General features: G+C 34.7%; 1 protein-coding gene across 1 annotated transcript; it reads right to left on the bottom strand.

The window, feature by feature from the left end:
• Positions 1-208: 208 nt before the first annotated feature.
• On the bottom strand, positions 209-23,319 carry LOC309858222 (complement factor H-related protein 4-like; the record flags this gene model as incomplete). The annotated part of the gene is made up of 5 exons (XM_082750894.1): positions 209-599; positions 1,265-1,447; positions 6,435-6,608; positions 9,083-9,265; positions 23,143-23,319. Coding segments are annotated over 5 exons (914 nt in total), but the record flags the coding sequence as incomplete, so codon positions are not given.
• Positions 23,320-23,478: the final 159 nt, after the last annotated feature.

Raw genomic sequence — 23,478 nt, 5'->3', positions numbered from 1 at the left:
TGTTTTTGAAGTGAAATTATTTCAACTATTTTAAAGGTGGAAAAAAGCATTTTCTCCCATTTTCTCTGAAATGGAGAGTCTCAGGCAGCCCCAGAAGTTTTGGAAGAAGCTTTGAGAAAGTTAGAGGGAAAGATGAATAGAAGTAGGCACTGGAGTGATTGAATCTAATTTCTTGCAAAGCATTTTGGTTGGCCAAATTTCAATGAGGTAATTTTAAGAAGTGATTTATTCATCTCTCTGATAATCATTACATCATCCACATAATATTTAATACAAATTCTGATTTATGAATATAAATGAGTTACACAATACTTGACAAAATAAACTGAGAATTGATTGATGATGAAAAATTCTGAGTAAATGTACTTATTTTAATTTTAAGACTGCTTCTTAACCATTGTTTTATCCACATTCAGGATATGTCACTTTCCCATCTTGACAGGTGGCTCGGAATGTATGTGCTGGTGTCTTTTTATGATATCCACGGAGACATTCAAATTCAATAACATCCCCTGTTCTAGTATAAATTTTTGTATTATGAGACCATCGTAATCGTATATTATGTGTTCTCAAGATGTTCTCTGATACTGTACAGGCCTCTGAAGATTGAAAAAAGAAAGAACATAAAACACTGAGTAGTAAACAAATATTTTCCTCAGATTTTCAGACTTTCATGTGGAATCTTCTACACTAGTTCAGGGCTTCGTTTTCAAAACCTTTTCCAGAACAATCCCTCGAAAATCCATCATGTCGATTTAAATCATTTTAAATAATTAATGATATAAAATGAGGTACTATGTTATAGCTATGAAAATTAAATGTTACAATCGAAGATTCATAATGTCAATTTTTAAAAATTTTATTTATTTATTTGAGAGAGAGAAAATGAGAGAGGGAGCATGAGAGGAGAGAGGGTCAGAGGGAGAAGCAGACTCCCCATGGAGCTGGGAGCAGGATGCAGGACTCGACCCCAGCACTCTGGGATCATGACCTAGCTAAAGGCAGTTGCTTAACCAACTGAGTCACCCAGGTGCCCTCATAATGTCAATTTTAATATGAATAAATCCAGAGTCCTTTTGTTAAAGATCTTTTGTTCCTTGAACAAGAGTTTTCATTTCCAACTTTACTTCTTTACACATTAATATTTGGTAGTCAAGCATTCAATAAATGGTTGTTGTTAGGGAAGATTCTAATAATAACAGTAAAGTATCTTACTGCATTATACTGATTTTCCCAGGATCCCCAAGAATACTGAAATATTTACCTAAGCATTTTGGTGGTGGTGACCACTGTCCATTTCTGCATGTTACGGTCCTGTGTCCCTGAAGTACATAGAAGGACTGGCATATGTACTCTACTGATGATCCTGGAGCATATGATAATAACGTGAATGAGGTAATGTCTCCATTGTCAATACGTGGAGGAGGCCCACATTTTTCTCCAGAACCTAAAAAAATATATATTTATTTGATTTATTGAAAGACGAAAGAAAAACAGGTTAAAATAAAGCAAATAAAAATATAGCACAATATGCAATATCAAGACTTGTGATTTCTGCTGACAGAAATGATTCATTGAAAAAATTTTATTTTATTTTTTAAAGATTTTTATGTATTTATTGAGAGAGAGAGAGAGAGAAAGAGTGAGTCAGGGAGAGAGAGAGAGAAAGAGTGAGTCAGGGAGAGAGAGAGAGAAAGAGAACGAGCGCATAAGCCAAGGGAGAGGCAGAGGGAGAAGCAGAGTCCCTGCTGGGGAGGGAGCCTGACATGGGGTTCCATCTCAGGATGTTGGGATCATGACCTGAGTTAAAGGCAGGTGGTTAAACAACTAAGCCACCCACATGTCCCCATTGAAGACATTTTAATCACTTAAGCTGAGAATCACACTTTTATCCCCCATGAAAGTATACATAAAGCAATAACAAAAGCTAAATAAATTTGAATATAGAATATAAATGACTCACTTTGAAAATAGATTGAAAACAAAACCAAAACAACTTTGAAAAATATGGACTGAAAATTTCCCAGTTGGGCACAAGGTATAAGCATTCATACTGAAAAAGCGAAACGGGACAAACCCAAAGAAATTCATGCCAACAGAACACCATAATCAAACTGAGGAAAAGTAAAGGGAAAGAAAAATTCTCAAAAGCAGCTAAATAGAAATTATGCAAACATATAATGTAAAAAGAATTCAAACATCAGTGGGCTTCTCACCTGTGACCATCAAGCCAGAAGAAGTGACATTTTTTAAATTTCTTTTTTTAATTTCTTTTTTATTTTCAGTATAACAGTATTCATTATTTTTGCACCACACCCAGTGCTCCATGCAATCCGTGCCCTCTATAATACCCACCACCTGGTACCCCGACCTCCCACCCCCCGCCCCTTCAAAACCCTCAGATTGTTTTTCAGAGTCCACAGTCATTTTTTAAGTGCTAGAAGACAAGAATGGTCAACCTCAAATGCTATATCCTGTGTTACTGTCCTTTGGGGTTTAAGGGAGAGCAGAAGATATTCTGAGACAAAGGAAAACAGCATTTAACTCCAGTATATCTGTTTTTGAAGAATTGGTAAAAGAATTCTTCAAATATCAGGGAAAAGATAACAGAGCAAGGACTGAGACTTCATGAAGGAAGAAAAAACAAGGGACTGAAAAAACAGGGGTAAATATAATGAACTCTCTTTTTCCTGAGGAGTTTGTTAGGTTTGGTGTTTGTGCAAATTATATCATTTGATATGGTGCTCCATATATGTAGAAGAAATACTTCAGACATTTATGTTTGAATGGTGGGGATCGTATGGACACCTGGGAGGCTCAGTCAATTGGTTAAATGTCCACTCTTGACTTTAGCTCAGGTCATGGTTTCAGGGTTGTGAGATTGAGCACTGTGTCAGGCTTTGAGCTGGGTGTTGAGTCTACTTAAGATTTTCTCTCTTGTTCTCCCACTGTCACTTCACTCCCTCTCTCTGTCTCTCTCTATCTCTCAATAGATAAACAATAAATAAAATAAAATGAGATAAAATGTGGGGAGAGAAAATGGACCTAAGCGGAAGTAAGCTTTCGTCATTTCACTTGAAGTAGTAAAATGTCAAAACCAGGGGTAGAAGTGACAAGCTATGTATGTGCATCTTAATACCTTGAGCAACCATGGATAAAGTTATTAAAAGAGACATGCTCCAAAACAAAAAAGACATATCAAAATAAAATTATTTTAGAATGTTCCCCAAATCCCAGGGATGGCAAAAAAGAAAGAAATAATAGAAAGAAAGAAAAAGAAAGAAAGAAAGAAAGAAAGAAAGAAAGAAAGAAAGAAAGAAAGAAAGAAAGAAAGAAAGAAAGAAAGAAATGGGAGTGAGAAACAGAGGAAAGTAATGCAAGGAATATAACAAAATGCCTGACACAGCCCCTAAGCTATCAATACTTACTTAAAGTGTAAATGGTTTAAATTCTTCAGCTAAAAGACTGAAAGTGGCAGAGTGGACACATAAACAAGAGGAGACTATATGGCAACTAAAAGAAACTAACTTCAACATGAAAACATAGGTGGGCTCAAAGTAAAAGACTGGAAAATACATATTCCAGGCAAAAGTTGATTTGAAAAAGACGTGGCTGTATCTCCAATATTGGCTCCTCTTATTTCCACAGATCCTGGTGGTGCACAAGGAAGCCATTAAAAAAAAAAAAGTGAAACAATGATTCCATGTATCATTAACTCTGAAATTTCATTTTATGTACTGGTTGCCATATTTGGCAGTCTAATTTGAAAATAAATGACAACACAGGAACTACGATCATAACACAGAGGAGGTGCACAAATGCTTTCTAAAACCACCACTCTGATGTGTGTCCAGCTGGCAACCTGAGCAAGAACTTGAAACTAAAAATGTCAGTATAAAATCAGCTGTAGCAGCTTCCTGTTAGATACATCTCCTGAGGCAAGGGAAATAAAGGCACAAATAAACTATTGGGACTACATCAAAATAAAAAGCTTCCGCACAGTGAAGGAAATAATAAAGCCAGAAGGTAGCCTACAGAACAGGAAAAGATATTTGAAAATGACATATCTGATAAAGGGTTAGTATCCAAAATATGGAAAGAACTTATAAAACTCAGACCCAAAAAATGAATAACCCAATTAAAAATGGGAAGAAGTCATGAACAGAAATTCTTCCAAGGAGACTACAGATGGCCAACATACATGAAAAGATGCTCAATATCACTCATCAAAACCACAATGAGATACCACCTCACACTTGTGAAAATGACTAAAATAATTAAAAAAAAAACAACGGGAGAAACAACAGGTGCTGGTAAGTATGTGGAGAGAGGGGAAACCCTCTTGCACCATTGGTGGGAATGCAAACTGGTGCAGCCACTCTGGAGAGCAGTATGGAGACTCCTCAAAATATTAAAAGTGGAGCTACCTTATGAACCAGCAATTGCACCACTAGATATTTACCCAAAACATACAAAAAGACTAATTCAAAGGGACACTTGCACCGTGATATTTATAGCAGCATTATTTACAATAGCCAAGATATGGAAGCAGCCCAAATGTCCATTGATAGATGAATGGATAAAGAAATGGCAGTATATAAATTACTCAGCCTTAAAAACAAATGAAACCTTGTCAGTTGCAATGACATGGTTGGAGCTAGAGACTATAATGCTAAGTAAAATCAATCAGACAAAAACAAATACTATATGATTTCACTCACATGTGGAATTTTAAAAAATGAGCAAAGGGGAAAAAGGAGAGAGGCAAACGAGAAAACAGACCCTTAATTATAGAGAACAAACTGATAGTTACCAGAGGAGAAGTGAGTGAAAGGGTAGGTGAAATAGGTGAAGGGGATTAAGGAGAGCCCTTGAATGAGCACTAGTTGTTGTATGGAATTATTTAAACACTATATTGCACACCTGAAACTAAAATTACATGGTATGTTGACTAACTGGAATTTATATGAAAACTTAAAAAAAAATATAAAAAATCATGGAAACAAATGACAAAGAAAAAAAAAACTGTTCAAAATCTTTGGGATGCAGCAAAGATAGTCCTAAAAGAAAGCATATAGCAATATAAGCCTTTGTCAAGAAACAAAAAAGGTCTCAAATATACAATTTAACCCTACACCTGAAGGAGCTGGAGAAAGAAAACAACGAAAGGCTAAACCCAGCAGTAGAAGAGAAATAAAGATCAGAGCAGAAATCAATGAAGCAGAAACTAAAAGAACAGTAGAACAGGTCAAGGAAATTAGTAGCTGGTTTTTTGAAGGAATTAAGAAGATTGACAAACCCTTGACAGATTATCAAACAGAAAAGAAAGGATCAAAAATAAATAAAATCATGAATGAAAGAGGATTGCACCCAACACCAAAAAAATACAAGCAATTATAAGAACATATTATGAGCAACTATATGCCAACAAATTAGACAATTTGGAAGAAATGGATATATTCCCAGAGACGTATGAATTACCAAAACTGAACCAGGAAGAAATAGAAAACATTGAACAGACCCATAACCAGCAAGGAAATGGAAACAGTAATCAAAAACCTCTCAACAAAGAAGGATCCAGGGCCAGATAGCTTCCCAGGGGGAATTCTACCAAACAGCTTCAATTTATAAAACTCTCTCACAGCTTGAGTAGAATTTGCTCACCCTGATATTTCCCAAACTGTTTTGTTGTCAGAGTTTTGTACATACTGTTCCCTTGGCGTGGAGCAATCTAAATCTACTCAAATTTCCACAGATTCAAATTCTACTCTTAGTCCTAGAAAACAGTGATTTGTAAACATGAAAGAGATTCATATAATAGTACACAGAGCTTGTCAAAGTCAGAAAATAAAGAGCTTTTCGAACCTGAAGAAATTAAAACCCAAGGGGTACCTGGGTAGCTCAGTGGGTTAAGCCTCTGCCTTCAGCTCAGGCCATGATCTCAGGGTCCTAGTATTGAGTCCCCATTGGCTTCTCTGCTCAGCAGGGAGCATGCTCCACTCCCCCACCTGCCTCTATACCTACTTGTGATCTCTCTCTGTCAAATAAATAAAGTCTTTTAAAAAAAAAGAAGGAAATTAACACTCAAGGTAGAAGGTGTAAAAGCAGAAACTCAGGAGCAAAATAACTGAGGAAATTGTTAAAAACTATAATTTTGGTGTTCTTACACTATACACTGAAAGAACTCCATTTAAAATAATATGAAAGACTGCATTTGGATTAAGAAACACAATTAAAATTTATTTACAAATCTATCATGTATATGGCCCATAGGAAATATTAATATACTGTCTTAAAGATAAATTATTTTCTTTGGGCTGTAAAAATCTTAAAAATGACTTTAATGCAAATTTGTTTAAAATGGAACACTTGAAATACATTTTGTTAATTTTGTTAATCCTGAAAAAAAGAATACCTGGGAAAAAAGCACTTACCATAACATTCTGGTTTATAAGACCAACCATCATTACCACACACTACAGAACCGGTGTGCCCATCTCTGCTTTCAAATCCATCATGGCATTCATAGTCCAACGTGTCATTGACTTTAAACCATGTGCTATTACTTTTGATTGTGGCGTTCTCCAATACTGGCATGTCACAAGATTCTAAAGCATAATAGAATCGAAGATTTCATTTCTAATATTACTTAGTGGACAATGTAACTAAGTCTTATCCCAAGATGGTAAAAAAAGCTTTCTCAATTAGTATGTGCTAGTGTATTAAGTATCATATTAAAAGAATCTAAGAATAACAGTGATAAATCATTGTCCTGAAAGAAGTTATTCAAGGTGAAAAACTATTTTTCTACACAGCATTTTTCTTAGCACTTAAACACTCTGGAAAACCTATTCCTTTTATGTTTTTTTAGAGATTTCCAGATTTTTATTTCTGGAACTGTACACCAGATATTAAAGTACAATACAAAACAATGCTCAAAAAATCAGTTTTTATGTACAAATATTAAGATCAAAGTAACAACAGCAACTTCCTCTGGAACGTCTGATACTAAAACTTGTGATTCTCACTAATTAATCTCATACTCAGGTATGTATGTAATCTCATATTAAGGGTACTTATTTCAAACGTGGGCAATTGGAATTACCGGTCACCTAAGAGGAATTTTATTACCTACCATATTTAACACTAGAACTAATAGTTTCCTCCTTTTAGTGAAAAGACATATTTAACACTAGAACTAATAGTTTCCTCCTTTTAGTGAAAAGATTAAGAACTTCTTTAAAAACACGGTAATGTCAATGTTTTTATAAATTTTTTTAGTTTCCACTTGTAAACAATGTGCTTTGAAACTCTGGGCAAACAATCTCCTTGGTGATCAGGTTTACTCATTAATTTACATTTAAAGTTGAAATATTTATTCACAAAATACTTTGATTGAATTAAATATCACTGTGCTCTATTAGATATCACATTCTCATATATTTGAATGGAGAGTTAACTATTGTTTATAATTTGTTAAAAGGAAGGAAAGTATTAAAAGTCTCAATTTTGCCAACACAATACTAGAATGATGTTAATAAAGGTTTAAGTAATTCACCGTGAATGTTGTACTGTAGCTAGGTACTTTAAAACCTTAAAAAAGAAAGCAAAACTATACTAGCAAAAAAAGAGAGAGAATGAAAGAGATTTCCTCTTCCATAATTAGAATGTTTAAATGGTTAACTGCATACAATTTCATATAAAATGAGTTTGATAAGGGAAAAGTTTTATCATTTTTTTCTATGGCTAGTGCTCATAGTAAGCATGGAAATTAGAAAAAAAATAAGGACGTGCTGTGAAGTGTGTAAACCTGGTGATTCACAGACCTGTACCCCTGGGGATAAAAATATATGTTTATAAAAAATAAAAAATTATAAAAAAAAAATAAGGACGTGAAAGCAGTCGAAATGGATATTTAAATATCCACTTTACTTAAAGTGAATCTGCTAAATATCAGTTCAAAGTATCATTGTGGGAAATTGGAAGGGGAGGTCAACCATGAGAGACTATGGAGTCTGAAAAACAATCTGAGGGTTTTGAAGGGGCGGGGGGTGGGAGGTCGGGGTACCAGGTGGTGGGTATTATAGAGGGCACAGATTGCATGGAGCACTGGGTGTGGTGCAAAAATAATGAATACTGTTATGCTGAAAATAAATAAAAAATAAATTTTAAAAAAGTATCATTGTGTAGCTTTGAAGTATAAGATAAACTTGAGAAAATTATTCTTAGAAAATATTCAGGGACACCTGGGTGGCTCAGTGTGTTAAGCCTCTGCCTTTGGCTCAGGTCATGATCTCAGGGTCCTGGGATTGGGCCCGAAGTTGGGCTCTCTGCACAGTAGGGAGCCTGCTTCTCCCCTTTCTCTGCCTGCCTCTCTGACTACTTGTGATCTTTCTCTGTCAAATAAATAAAATCTTAAAAAAAAAAGAAAATTTTCATAAATATCTAGGGAAGTCTTTCAACACAGTTGCATTTGGTACTATATAGAAGCATTTCCATCTCCACTGCATAGATGTATGAAGATTTCCTAAGGGAGAGGATATTTTAGAGGTGGATCTACCCTGGATTATCAAACATATAAGTTCTGCAGGTCAACTTAAATTATGCACTGTAGACCCAGATCTTCACTTAAAAGCATAACTTTTGTGTCTAGGGACAAAGACTCTGACATAAGAGTTTAATCACCTAAAAACAGGTACAATTGGCACAAAGATGTCAGCCAAAACTAAATGAGTTTGAAGAGAATAGACATAAGTCTCCCTATGTAGTTTCCAAATCACAGGATGTTTTATTTTAATTATTAATCAATTAGTTAATTCACAGGATGTTTTAAAGTAGAAGAAAACTTGAACTGAAACATAGACTGATATTCCACCCTGTAAGTGATTAATCTTAAAAATTTTAAAAAATTAAAAATTTTTAATTAAAAAATTAAAAAAAATTTGTAAAACAATTACATATTTTTTCATTTATTTTTTCAAATGGGAACCATGTCAGCCCTTGCCCACAGAGAAGAATTAATTTAAAGTAAATTTTTGCATAACAATGATCAGGATAATGAAATGAACATAAAATTACTTACTAATACATGTGGGTTGAGGTGACCATCCACTTTCCAGACATGTAATTGATCCTGAAGTTTTACCATCTGGTGTTACATATCCTGATTTACACTGATATTTTGTTTCTTTATTCAAGGGATATGCAAATTCAGATTCAGAAAAAAATCCATTTTCAATTGCTATCTCTGATTTCAAACATCTTTCTGAAAGGGGGAAAGTATAAGGAAAAGAAAGCATATAAATAAACATCTTTATGAAGACTTAGGTAATATAACAATATAAAAAATAAGGAGTCATTTATAAATGAAAGCCTAGAAAACCTGAATCACCCAAATTCTTGTGACAGAGAAAATAAGCCATGAGATATTAAATCAGGATAGTTCATTAAAATTTCTTTTGGAATAAAGAAGCAATATTTAAAATATCCAGAATCCCTTCTAGGAAATTATTAGAAGTTTGTTTGTCTAGTGGATCAGGAATCCTACAGCATGCCAGAATTACACTGGCAACGGATCCCTTCCAGACACTTGTTTTAAATACTGTGTACTCAGGATTTCTTTAGCAACGCCAGCATTCAGTTAACTAATTGGGGTATCTCAGATCAGGTGAGGATCTCAGAGAATCTGCCACCAAAGCTACTACAACTCTGAGAATTTGAAATGTTTGTCATCATAACCTGGTGCTTAAAGCCATACGGATACAAGGAGTTTGATGAATATGACACAGATTAGCACATTACATTCATTGATTTTCCAAGACTAAAATGATGATTTTATGAATTTTATGATTTTATTTTAACGTTTTTATGAAGAATCAAATAATATAACAATAAAAAAATAAGGAGTCATTTATAAACGAAAACCCAGAAAATCCGAATCACCAAAATTCTTGTGACAGAGAAAATGAGCTATGAGTTTCCATAGATATTAAATCAGGATTGTTCATTAAAATTTTTTTTGGAATAAAGAAGCAAAATTTAAAATACTCAGAATCCCTTCTAGGAAATTATTAGAAATTTGTTTGTCTAGTGGATCTGGAATCCTACAGCATGCCAGAATTACACTGGCAACAGATTCTTTCCAGACACTTGTTTTAAATATTGTGTACTCAGGATCTCTTTAGCAGCCCCAGCATTCGGTTAACTAATTGGAATATCTCAGATCAGCTGATGATCTTAGAGAATCTGCCACCATAACTACTACAATTCTGATAATTTGAAATGTTTGTCACCATAACTGGATGCTTAAAACCATACGGATACATGGAGTTTGATGAATATGACACATTCATTTATCTTCTTAGACCAAACCAATGATCCTCAAATTAAGTATAACTTCACTTGAACCAATAAAGAAGACTTCTGTCAGTTATCCGGTCTCTTCACAAATTCATCTTTATTTATTGTCTCCACCATGAATAAAGAAGAAATCAAAGGAGAAAACATGAAGTATGTATATTTTCATGGTTTTATTTTATTTCACAATTTATCTCATAATTTAATTCCTTCACTTGGAGCATCTAGTAGATATGACATGGGATACATGGAATAATAAACACTATATGGAATTAAAAGTATATAATCTTAAAAAAAAAAGACATTAAAGCAGCACCTGGGTGGCTCAGTTGAGCATCTGACTCTCATGGTCAGATCAGGTCTTGATCTTGGGGCTCTGAGGCATTTGACTCCATTAAAATAGAAGTTCATATATAAACAATCCAACTTTATGCCTCAAGGAAGTATAAAAACAAACCAAGCCCAAAGTTAGAAGGGAAGCAATAATAAAGATTAGAGCAGAAATGAATCAAATGGAGAATAAAAAAAACCCACCCTATTCCACCATCTCCTTAATAACAGGCTGTATTTTCAAATTTCTTTACTACTTCATTGATGTATAATTGACAAAATTCTATATATTAAGTATACAATGAGATGACTTGGTACACATATACACTTGGAAAATAATTAAAATTGCATTAGTCACCTCACATAATTACTTATTTTTGTGGGTGGAATGGTTAATATCTACTCTCTAAGCAAATTTCAGCTATACAACACATTATTACTAACCATAGTCATCAGACTGTATGTTAGATCTTCTCCATCTTATAACTGAAGGCTTACACCTTGGACCACCGTCTCCTCATTTCCCCTATCTGCAAGCCACTGGTATTTACTATTCTACTCTCTGCTTTATGTTGACTTTTTCTCTTTTTCTTTTGATTTTATATATAAGTTAGACTTGAAGTTTATTTGTCTACATGTTGTAAATAGCAAAATTTTACTTTCTCTCATGGTATTCCATTGAAAAAAATGTATATATTTATCACATCTTCCTTATCCATTCATCCATAAATGGACATTTAGTTTTTTTCTGTATGTTGGTTATTGTGAATCAAGCTGTAATGAACACGAAGGTGCAGATATTTCTCCAAGATACGAATTTCATTTTCTTCAGATATATACCCAACAATGAGATTGCTGTATCATACTGTAGTTCAATTAACTTTCTGAGGACTTTCCACATTGTTTTCCATATGCCTATAACAAATTACATTCCCACTGAAAGTATACAAGTGTTCCCTTTACTCCACATTCTCAACATTTGTTATCTCTTGTCTTTTTGATAAAATCCATTTTAACAGGTATGAGATAAATAGTTCATGGTGGTTCTGATCTCATATGCCTGATGATTAGTGATTTTGAGTACCAATTGGCCATTTGCATGTATTCTTCAGAAAAATGTTTACTTAAATGTTTGCTCATTTTTATTTGGCTTGGGTTTTTTTTTTTTTTTTGCTCTAGAGTTGTATATATATAATACAACTTATACACACATATATATGTAATACATATATATAATATGTATGTGTATGTGTATATGTATATACAGGCATATATATGTATATGTATATAATGTATATATATATATTTCCCTCATCAGGTTTATGGCTTACAAATATTTTCTCCCATTCCATAGGTTACCTTTTTATTCTGTTGTTTTGCTAAGTAGAAGTTTTTCATTTGATACATTTACTTATTTCAGCTTTTACTGTCATATCCAACTAATATCATTGCCTGGACCAGTGTCAAGAAGATATTTCCCTATGTATCTTCTAGGACTTCCATAGTTTCAAGTCAAATTTGAGTCTTTAATTCATCTAGAGCTAATTTTTGTCAGTGGTTTAATATAGTGTTTCTTTTTCTTTTTCTTTCTTTCTTTCTTTCTTTTTTTTTTTTTGCTTGTGGATATCCAACTTTTCTCTTTCCTGAAGACACTACTTTCTTCATGTGTATTTTGGCTCCCTTATCAAATTTTAATTAAGGATATGCATGAGAGCTTGATTATGGCTCCTAATTTTGTTCCTGCCAGTTGATCTGCCAATATGATATTGTTTTCATTTTAATCACTCTATATTAGTTTGGAACCAAGAAGCACGATGGCACCAGCTTTGCTCTTCTTTCTCAAGATTGATTTGGCTACTTGAGAATCTTTGGTTCCATAATTTTAGGATTGTTTATTCTACTTCTGCAAAAAGTGCCAGCAGGATCTTGACAGGAATTGTATTTGTTGGGCAGTATGCACACTTTGATGACATTAATTCTTCCAATCCATGAACATGGACTATCTTTCCATTTATTTATATCTTCTTCAATTTATTTTATTATTTTATTATTGTTTTCAGGATACAAGTCTTTCATCTCTTTGGATAGATTTATTCTGCATCTATCTTATTACTTTTGATGCTATTGTAAATGGTACTGTTTTTTAAATTTCTCTTTTTATAGTTCATTATTCATTACACAACAGATTTTTGTGTATTGATTTTGTATCCTGCAACTTTGCTAAATTCATTTATGAATTATAACAGGGTTTTGCTTTGTTTTCTTTTCTTTTTTTTTCACACAGAGATAATTTTACTTATTTTTTTTATTTGGGTACCTATAATTTCCCTTTGTTCGACAGTGGTGAAAGTGAGTATCCTTGTCTTTTTCCTGATCCTTGAGGAAAAGCTTCCAGCTTTTCACAATTAAATATAATCTTAGTTATAGGCTTCTTATTTATGGCCTTTATTATGTTAAGGTACATTTCTTCAATACCAAATTGTTGAGATATCATAAATGGATTGTTATCTGTGTCAAATGTTTTTCCTCTATCTATTGGGATGATTATATGATTTTTACATTTTTTATTGTTAATTGGGTTTATCATATTATTGATTTGCTTATGTTGAGCCAATCTTGAGGCCCATGGATAAACCCAGCTCATTATGGTGTATGAATCTTTTAATAAGCTGTTGAATCACTTTGCAAATACTTTTTGAGCATTTCTGCTATGTTTATCAGCGATACTGGCTTATAATTTCTTTTTCTTGTAGTGTCCTTGTCTAGTTTTGAAACTAACATTCATGCTAATCTTGGAATGGTTTGAGTAGAATTGGTATTAATTCTTCTTTAAATGACAATGAAAGCTTCTGGTCCCAGACTTTTCTTTGCAGAGTTTTTTTTAAAGATTTTATTTATTTATTTGGGAGAAAGAAAGGGAGCATCAGTGGAAGGGGAGGAGAGGCAGAAGGAGAGGGAAAAGCAGACTCCCTGCTAAGCAGGGAGCCCTGCATTGGGATCAAACCCCAAATCCTGAGATTGTAACCTGAACTGAAGGCACCACTTAACTCACTGAGCCATCCAGGTGCCCCTCTTTGCAGACATATTTTAAAGATTTTGTTTATTTATTTATTATATATATAGAGAGAGCATAAGCAGGCAGAATGGCAGGCAGATAGATGCAGAGAGAGAGAAGCAGGCTCCCTACTAAGCAAGGAGCCCAATGTGGGTCTTGATCCCAGAACCCTGGGATCACGACATGAGCTGAAGGCTTGCAGCTTAACCAACTGAGCCACCCAGACATCCCTGCAGAGATATTTTAAATTAATGATTCAGTCTTGTTCCTTGTTATTAGTTTGTTCAGATTTCTTAATTTCTTAATTATTTTGTTTTGGCAAGTTTTGAATTTCTAGGAATTTATTCATTTCTTTATTAATTTATTGGTGTGTAATTGGTTATGATTTTCTCTTATGAACGTTTGTATTTTTGTGGCATCAATTGAATGTTTCCACTTTCTTTCCTCATTTTGTTTCTTTTATGTTCTTTTTTCTTAGGTTAGCAGCTTTAGGTTTGTCAATTTTGTTTATCTTTTCAAAAAAGGTAGGTATTAACTTTGTTGATTTTTTGGGTCTTTCTTTCACATATTTCTTCTCTGATTTCTGTTTTTTCCTTGCTTCTTCTAATTTTAAACTTTGTTCCTTTTCTAGTTTTTTTGATATATAAATTTGGTTGTATATTTGAAATCATTTCTTTCTCTAAGTGTAGGCATTTATCACTATAAAATCTCTCATAAAACTGCCTTCGTACGTGAGGTATTTTTTTCTCTCTTGCTGCTTTCAAAATTCTCTGTCTTGGTTTATGCAGTTTTATTGTAAGGTGTCTTAGAGATGATTTCTTTGGGTTAAATCTGCTTGGGAACTTATGAGCTTCTTGATATGATAGTCCATATCTATTCCTGGATTGATAAATTCTCAGCCATTATTTCTTTAAGTAAACTTTCTGCCCCATTCTCCACCTCTTCTCCTTTTGGGACTTCCACAATGCCTAAAATGTTTCCTCTCATAGCCTCCTAAATTCCTATGGGCGCTCTCTACTCTTTAATTCTTCTTTCTTTGTTCTCCTCTGACTAGGAAATTTCACATGACCTTCTTCTACTTCACAGATTCTTTCTTCTACTTTATAAAGTCTGCTGTTGATGCTCTCTGTTGTATTTTTCTTTTCATTTATTGTATTCATCAGTTCCAGAATTTCTGTTTGGTTCCTTTTATGATTCTATCTCATTGTTTTCCTGACTCCTTTGAATTCTCTTTTTTATGTTTTCTTATAGGCCACTGAGCTTCCATAAAACTACTGTTTTGAATTCTTTATCAGGAAAAAATCATAGACCTTCATTATTTGAGGGTACATTTTTGGAATATTATTGTGTTCTTCGGTAGTGTCATGTTTCTTTGATTTCTCATGTTCCTTAAAGTCTTGCATTGCTGCCTTCATCTTTGAAGAAGCTCGCATGTTCTCTAGTGTTTCCTGACTGACCTTGGGAGAGAAATACATTCTATCACACCTGTAAGGGATTCTGAGGCTTTTAAAAGAACTTTTATATGGATATATCTGCTCCCTATGTTTTACTACAACTTGGGAAGGAAATCTTAGATTGTATGCCTTCTTTTAAACCTGCATAGCCAGCTTCCAGTTTTCTGGCTCTAATGCTGAATGCTCAAGTATGTGCTTTCTAGCACTCCTGTGGGTCAGTTAGGATTTCTAGGTATGCTCACTAGCCATCTAAAAACTGCTGCATTCCCTACCTTTGGGGTGTACACAAGGTACTGACCAATGGATAGCAGTATGTGGAATGTTGTGGGTACCATTAGTTGAGCAGGATCGGTAGGCCAGTCATCTCCAGTGGTTAGTGCCAAGTAGTTAGTAGGATCTTTGTCCTTTGATGACCTCTGAGGCTTGATTGTTGTGCTCCAAGCTTTCCCCAATTCCTTAAGTCATGAAGATCACCTGAGTATTCTGGATGTGGTGAGAAAGAAATGGGCCTTTTGGTCAGAGACCCACACAGGTGAGGAAGCAGACTCTAACTCACACACTCTTCCCTCCAGTGGAGAAGTTGCAGGCTGAGTGGGTCTCTCCTGGCACTGAACCATGCCACTTTGGGGGAGGAGTGACTCAGGTCATTAAAACTGTTCCTCTCACCCCCTTCAAAGCACCCACTGTTGGATCTTCTTGCTCTAACAGTGTGCTGAATCTTCTGTTAGATTCCCAGATTCCCAGAAAGAAGTTCTTGTCTGTGGGTTATTGTTAAAATTGGTGTTCTTTGCCAGGAAGAATAAAAACTTGTATTCTGCCATGTTGCTGATGTCACTCTATTTTTTTCTAGATTAAATATGTGAATGTGTGTGTTCAAGTTCTTATTTTTTATTTTATTATTTTACTTTTTTAAGATTTTATTTTATTTTTTTAATTTTTAAGTTTTTATTTTAATACCACTTGGTTAACATACAGTGTTATATTAGTTTCAGGAGTATGATATAATGATTCCACAATTCCATACAACACCCAGTGCTCATCATGACAAGTGCAATTCTTATCCCCATCCACTATTTCAGCCATCGCCCTGCCCCTGCCACCTCTCTCCCCTCTAGTAACTATCACATTGTTGTTTAGAGTCATTTTTTTTCTTTTTGTTTTGTTTTGTTTTGTTTTGTTTTGTTCTGTTTTGGGTTTGTATCTCTCTCTCACTTTCCCCCCTTTGCTCATATGTTTTGTTTCTTAAATTCCACATATGAGTGAGATCATATGGTATTTGTCTTTCTATGACTTATTTCACTTGGCATTATACTCTTTAGATTCATCCATGTTGTTACAAATGATAAGACGCCATTCTTCTTTTATGGCTGAGTAATATTCTGTTTTATATCATCTCTTCTTTTTCCATTCATCAATCAATAGACACTAGGCTGCTTCCATATCTTGGCTATTCTATATAATGCTTCTATAATGATCCATGTACCCCTATAAATGTAGGGGTGCATGGATCCCTTTGAGTAAGTGTTTTTCTTCTTTGAGTATATACTGGGGAGTGTAATTGCTGGGTCATATGGAAATTCTACTTTTAACTTTTTGAGGAAACTCCATACTGTTTTCCAGAGTAGTTGCACCAGTTTGCATTCCCAACAACAGTGCAAGTGGGTTCTCCTTTCTCCACATCCTTGTCAATACCTATTGTTTCCTGTGTTGTTGCTTTTAGTCATTCTGACAGGTGTGAGGTGATATTGCATTGTAGTTTTGATTTGTATTTCCCTGATGATAAGTGATGATGAGTATTTTTTCATAGGTCTGTTGGCCATCTGTGTCTCTCTGGAGAAGGTCTGTTCATGTTTTCTGCCCATTTTTAATTTGGATTATTTGATTTTTGATGTTGAGTTTTATGAGTTCTTTCTATATTTTGGATACTAACCCCTTACCAGGCATGTTTTTGCAAATATCTTCTCCCATTCCATAAGTTGCCCTTTAGTATTGTTAGTTGTTTCCTTTGCTGTGCAGAAGCTTTTTTATTTTGATGTAGTCCCAATAGGATCTTCCCCCCACCCCTACCTTCTTTTTTTACTTTTGTTTCCTTTGTCTCAGGGATCTGTCTAGAAACTTGCTGTGGCTGATGTCAGAGAAGTTCCTGCTTGTGCTCTCCTCTAGGATTTTTATTATTTCAGGTCTCACATTTAGGTACTTCATCCATTTTGAATTTATTTTTGAATATGACATAAGAATGTGGTCCAGGGGCACCTGGGTGGCTCAGTGGGTTAAAGAATGTGGTCCAGTTTCATTCTTTTGCATGTTGCTGTCTAGTTTTTGCAACACTTTTGGCTGAAGGGACTTTTTCCTATTGGATTTTGTTTCCATCTTTGTCATAGATTATCTGACCATATAATTGTGGGTTTGTTTCTGGGTTTTCCATTCTGTTCTATTGATCTATGTGTCTATTTTTGTGCCAGTATCATATTGTCTTGATCACTACAGCTTTGTAATATAATTTGAAGTCTGGAATTGTGATGCCTCCTGTTTCTTTTTCAACCTTGCTTTGGCTATTCAGGGTCTTTTGTGGCTCCACAGAAATTTTAGGATTGTTTGTTCTAGTTCTGAGAATAATGCTGTTTGTATTTTGATAGGGATTTTGTTGCATGTGTAGATTAGTTTGAGTGGTGTAGACATTTTAACAATATTTGCTCTCCCAATCCATGAGCAAGGAGTGCTTTTCCATTTCTTTGTGTCATCGTCCATTTCTTTCATCAGTATTTTATAGTTGTCAGAGGGCAGATCCTTTACCTCTGTGTTTAGTCTTACTCTTGGGTATTTTATTATCTTTGGTGCAATTATAAATGAGACAGTTTTCTTATTTTTTCTTTCTGCTGCTTCATTACTGCTGTATAGAAAGGCAATAGATTTCTGTACTTTGATTTTGTAACTTAAAACTTACTGAATTCATTGATCAGTTATAGCAGATTTTGATGGAGTCTTTTGGATTTCTATGTAGAATACCATGTCATCAGCAAATAGTGACAATTCTACTTTTTCTTTACTGATTTGGATGTATTTGATTTCTTTTTGTTTTCTGATTGCTGTGGCTGGGACTTCCAGTACTATGTTGAAGAAAAGTGGTGTGACATCCTTGTTTTGTTCCTGACCTTAAGGGGAAAGGACTCAATTTTTCCCCATTATGGGTAACGTTAGATTTTTTTCATATGTGGCCCTCATTATGTTGAAGTATGTTCCATCTAACCTTAATTTGTTGAGGGCTTTCATCATGAATCGAAGTTGTACTTTGTCAAATCTTTTTTCAGCATCTGTTGAAGTGATCATATAGTCCTTGCCTTTCTTTTACTGATATCCTGTATCATGTTGGTTGATCTTTGAATATTGATTCACCCTTGAAACCCAGGAATAAATTCCACTTGATTGTGGTGAGTATTTTTTTTTTAATGTATGTTGGATTCAGTTAGTATCTTGTTATGGATTTTTGTGTCTATGTGTCATTTTTCTGTCTGTTGTGTCATCAGAAATTTTGACCAGCGGTACTCTTTTTTTGTGGAATCTTTACCTGGTTTTGTTACCAGGGTAGTGCTGGCCTCATAAAATGGATTCAGAAACCTTCCTTCCTTTTTCTTTTCTTCTTTTTTTTTTTTTTGAATAGTTGAGAAGAATAGGTATTAATTCTCCCTTAAATGATTGGTAGAGGGGTGCCTAGGAGGCTCAGTCAGGTAAGGGTCTGACTATTGATTTCTGCTCAAGTTGTGATCTCAGAGTCATGAGCTGAAGCCCTATGTCAGTCTCTGTACTCAGAAGGGTGTCTGCTTGGATTCTCTCTCTGCCCTTCTTTCTTCCCCTGCTTCCCTCCCACCCCACCCAAAATAAATAAATCTTAAAAAAATATTTGGTAGAGTTCATGTGAAGCCATCTGATCTTGGATTTTTATTTATTGGGTTTTTTGATTACTGACTCATTTTTTTTCCTGGTAATTGGTCAGTTCAATTTTTCTGTTTCTTCCTGTTTCTGTTTTGGTAGGTTTATGTGTAAGAATTTATCCATTTCTTCTAGGTTGTCCAATTTGTTGGCATGCAGTTTTCAGAATATTCTCTTATAATTCTTTGTGTTTTTGTGGTGTTGGCTGTTATTTCTCCTCTCTTATTTGTGATTTTACTTTTTTGGATCCTTTTCCTTTTTGATAAGACTGACTAGGGGTTTATCAAATCTATTAATTTTTTCCAAGGAAGAGTTCCTGGTTTCATTTATCTGTTCTATTGTTTTCTAGTTTCTGTATCTTTATTTCTGCTCTAATCTTTATTATTTCCTTCCTTCTCCTGGTTTTAGGTTTTGTTTCTTGTTGTTTTTCCAACTCCTTTAGGTATAAGCTTAGGTTGTTTAGTTGACACTTTTCTTGCTTTTTGAACTAGGCTCTATGGCTATAAACTTCCCCCGTGGGACTGATTTTGCTGAATCACATAGTTTTTGAACTGTTGTGTTTTTATTTTCATTTATTTCCATGAATGTTCACATTTCTTCTTTTATTTCCTCTGGACCCATTCATTGTTTAGCAGCCGGTACTTTACCTTCATGTATTTGTGGTCTTTTGGATTTTTTTCTTGGTGTTAATTTCTAGTTTTATTGTATTGTGTTCTGAAAAGATGCATGGTATGGCTTTGATATTTTTTAATCTGTTGAAGCTTGTTTTGTGGCTTAATATGTGCTTTATTCAATGTGCACTTTAAAAGAGTGTGTATTCTGATGTTTTATGATAGAATATTCTGACTGTATAAACAGTGTGTCATTCAATGCCATTGTTTCCTTGTTGATTTTCTATTTATATGATCTGTCCAGTGATGTAAGTGCAATGTTAAAGTTCCTATTATTATTGTATTATTATTCGTTAGTTCTTTTATGTTTGTTATTAAAAGCTTTTTTTTTGTTGTGTTGCTGTTTTGTTTTGTTTTTGTTTTTAAATTTGGGAGCTCCCATGGTGCTTCCATAAATATTTACCATTGTTACATCTTCTTGTTGGACCATAACCTTTATTATTATATGTTGTCCTTCCTTGTGTTTTGTTACAGTCTTTGTTTCAACATATATTTGTCCAAAATAAGCATTTATAACCCCGGTCTCCTTTGACACTCATTTGCATGATAAATATTCTCCATCTCCTCACATTCAGTCTTCAGGTGACTTTTGTTCCAAAATGAATTTGTAGGCAGCATATAGATAGGTCTTGTTTTATATATTCTGACAACTTATTTCTTTTGATTAGAACATTTAGTACATTTTCATTCAAGTCATTCTTGATAGATATGTATTTATTAGCACTTTATTACCTGTTTTGTGATTGTTTTTGAAGATTTTCTCTGATCCTTTTTTGTCTTTCTCTCCTTTATGGTTTGCTGGTTTTCTTTAGTGACATATTGGGTTTCTTTCCCTTTATTATTTGTATATTTATTAGTGGTTTATGATTTGCAGTTACCATTGGGTTTGTATATAACATCTTCTGCATGTAGCAATTCATATTAAGTTGATGGTCATTTAAGTTTGAACCCATTCTTACTCTTCTTTTTCCCAGGTATATGCAGTCATATTTTATACCCTTGTAGTCTGTGAATCCCTTGATTGCTTTTTTTTACATAAATATACGTTTTTAGTGCTTTATGTTTGGTGCATTTGTACTGTCACTTTTGGTCTCTTCTCACTCAGTGTCCCCTTTAATATCTCTTGCAGGGCTGGTTTAGTGGTCATGAAATCCATTAATTTTTGATTGTCTGGGAAACTCTTTGTTTTTCCTTCTATTCTCATTAATAGACCTTCTGGATAGAATATTCTTGGCTGCAGGTTTTTCGCATTCAGCACTTTGAATTTATCATGCCACTCTCTTCTGATTTAGAAAATTGTGCTGAAAATCCCCTGGTAGCCTTATGGCTTTTTCCTTATATGTTACTGTCTTTTTGTTTGTTTGTTTCTGTCTTGCTGCTTTAAAAATTGTGTATATATCACTATGTTTTGCCAATGTAATTATGATATCTTGGTATGGTTCTGCTTTTGTTGATTTTGGGGAGTTATCTATGCCTCCTGGGTCTGGATATCTGCTTCTTCCCCTTGATTAGGAACGTTTTCTGCTATTATTTCTTCAAATATATTTTCTGCCCCACTTTCCCTTTCTGTTTCTTCTGAGCTTCCTATAATGTGAATGTTGTTGTATTTGATGGGGTCATTGAGTTCCCTTTGTCTTTTCTCATTTTGTGTAATTATTTTTTCTCTCTTTTGTTGTGCTTACTTTCTGTTACTCTGTCTTCTAGGTCGTTAATTCTTTCCTCTACTTCTACCAGCATACTGTTAATTCCAAGTGTGTTTCTCATTTTGTTTATTGAGCCCTTGATCTCTGATATGTTATTCTTTATCTCTGTGTTAAAGGTCTCATTCAGGTCTTCCATTTTTTTCACAAGTCCAGTGAGTGTTTTTATAATCATTACCTTAAATTATCTATCAGGCATATTGTTAATATATATTTTACTTACATTTCTGGCTGTGGTCTTGTATTGTCCTTTCACTTGGGGCAAATTCTTCTGTTTTCTCATTTTGTCTAAATTTCTGTGCATGCTTCTTTGTTCAGAAAGTCAGATTCTTCTCCTATTCTTGAGAGTAATGGACTTATGCAGAAGAGGTTCTATAGTACCTTGCAATATTGTGGCCCCTGTGTCCCAGGGCCTGGCACATTAGGGAGTTCTCCAGTGTGTGCTGTATGCACACCACTGTTGTGTCTTGACTGCTTTATCCTTCAGGTCAGTCAAGTGTAGAGGCCCTCTTTGCCTGTGGTGGTCAGTATTTGGTCTCTGGCCTATGGTGAGTTTTAACTATGTGTCTGTGAACTGAGACCTCTTATGACCATTCCTGGAATCAAGGGTCCCCAAAATTCCAGTTGGGGAGATGTGGTGGGGGCAGTGGTTTGGGTTCGTCTTCTGGGGGAGGAGTCTGGCTGCTCAGGGACTGAGGAAAGTATGACTGGAAGTGTGTTTCCAGTGGAGCACAGGGAGTTGGTGTGAGCAAGTTAGGTAGTGAGCACTGGCTTGGGCTGGTTCGCACAGGTGGCTCTGTGTTTATGTTGAAGTGTCGGGGGTGCAAAGAAGGCACCTACCAGTTCCTTTGTTCCCTAAGGGATCTCTGGGGAAACTGCCTTTCTGCAATAAACTCCTCACTGTGTGCCCTGTGTGCTCTTCAGATTGCTCTTTTCAGCTGTATGTTCTCAGGCTGTTTGGTTGTCTTTTCTCCAAGTCCCAATGCCCTTTGAACTGTCCCAGGACCAAGCACACTGACCTTTAAAATCCCAGTCTTTAAACCCCACTGGTCATAGGAATTATGAAATTTGGGCTCTCTCACTTTCTAAGACAATTGCCAAAATGATTCATTTCCCCATGTGCTCCCTTGTGTGTTTATCTGTCTCTTGTCTTTCTCTGTGACCATAGCTCTCTCCCCACCTCAGTGGCCACAATCCATTCCTTTCAAACTGTGTTTCTTACATCTTACTTCTTCGATGTGGTCTCTCTATGACCTTTAGTTGTTGAATTTGTTCTGTTAGTCTTCAGGCCAATTTCTTGGGAATTTAGGATGATCTGATGGTTATCTCAGTGTATTCAGGGGACAAGGCAAGCTTAGGTTCTTCCTACTTCACTGCCATCTTTTTCCCTCCACTTCTGGTGTACCTCTATTATTATAGCTTTCCTCTTTGTCTTTCTTTTACTGTTTTCTTGACTAATACCTATCAGTAAACATTTATTTTGCTATATATGTATCAAGAAATTTGTATATCATACACACTCGGAAAAAATAAGGATGAGTATATGCATTGGCAGAAATCAGAAAGTTGATATAAACATTTTGCTACAGTTAATAAAAATGTGGATTAGAAAACCATAAATATACTGGGATTTCAGACCATGTACTTACTGAGAGGAATGCATTCAGGGGGAGGGAACCAGTCATTCTCTGTACATGTCATTATAGTCTGCTCATCTTGAAGACTGTAACCAGAATTGCATCGAACTCTCACAGATTCACCTTGGGAATATTTTTCTGCATACCTTGGATGCTTTCCATTTTTCAAATAATAGAAAGTACATTGTCCTAAAAACCATAAAACCCATAAAAACATTTAAAATAATAAGTTAAAAACTATTTGTACAATATTTAATCTATAACATCTAAGTATCCAAAATAACATTCAGCTCAAGAAAAACTAAAGCTACTACGAAATGTGTAAAAAGATAAAATCAATATTTGATA

The sequence above is a fragment of the Mustela nivalis genome, assembly GCF_964662115.1.
Source record: "Mustela nivalis genome assembly, contig: HAP1_SCAFFOLD_2045, whole genome shotgun sequence".
NCBI lineage: Eukaryota > Metazoa > Chordata > Mammalia > Carnivora > Mustelidae > Mustela > Mustela nivalis.
Note: the sequence above shows the minus strand (reverse complement) of the source record. Positions and strands in the feature narration are given on the sequence as shown.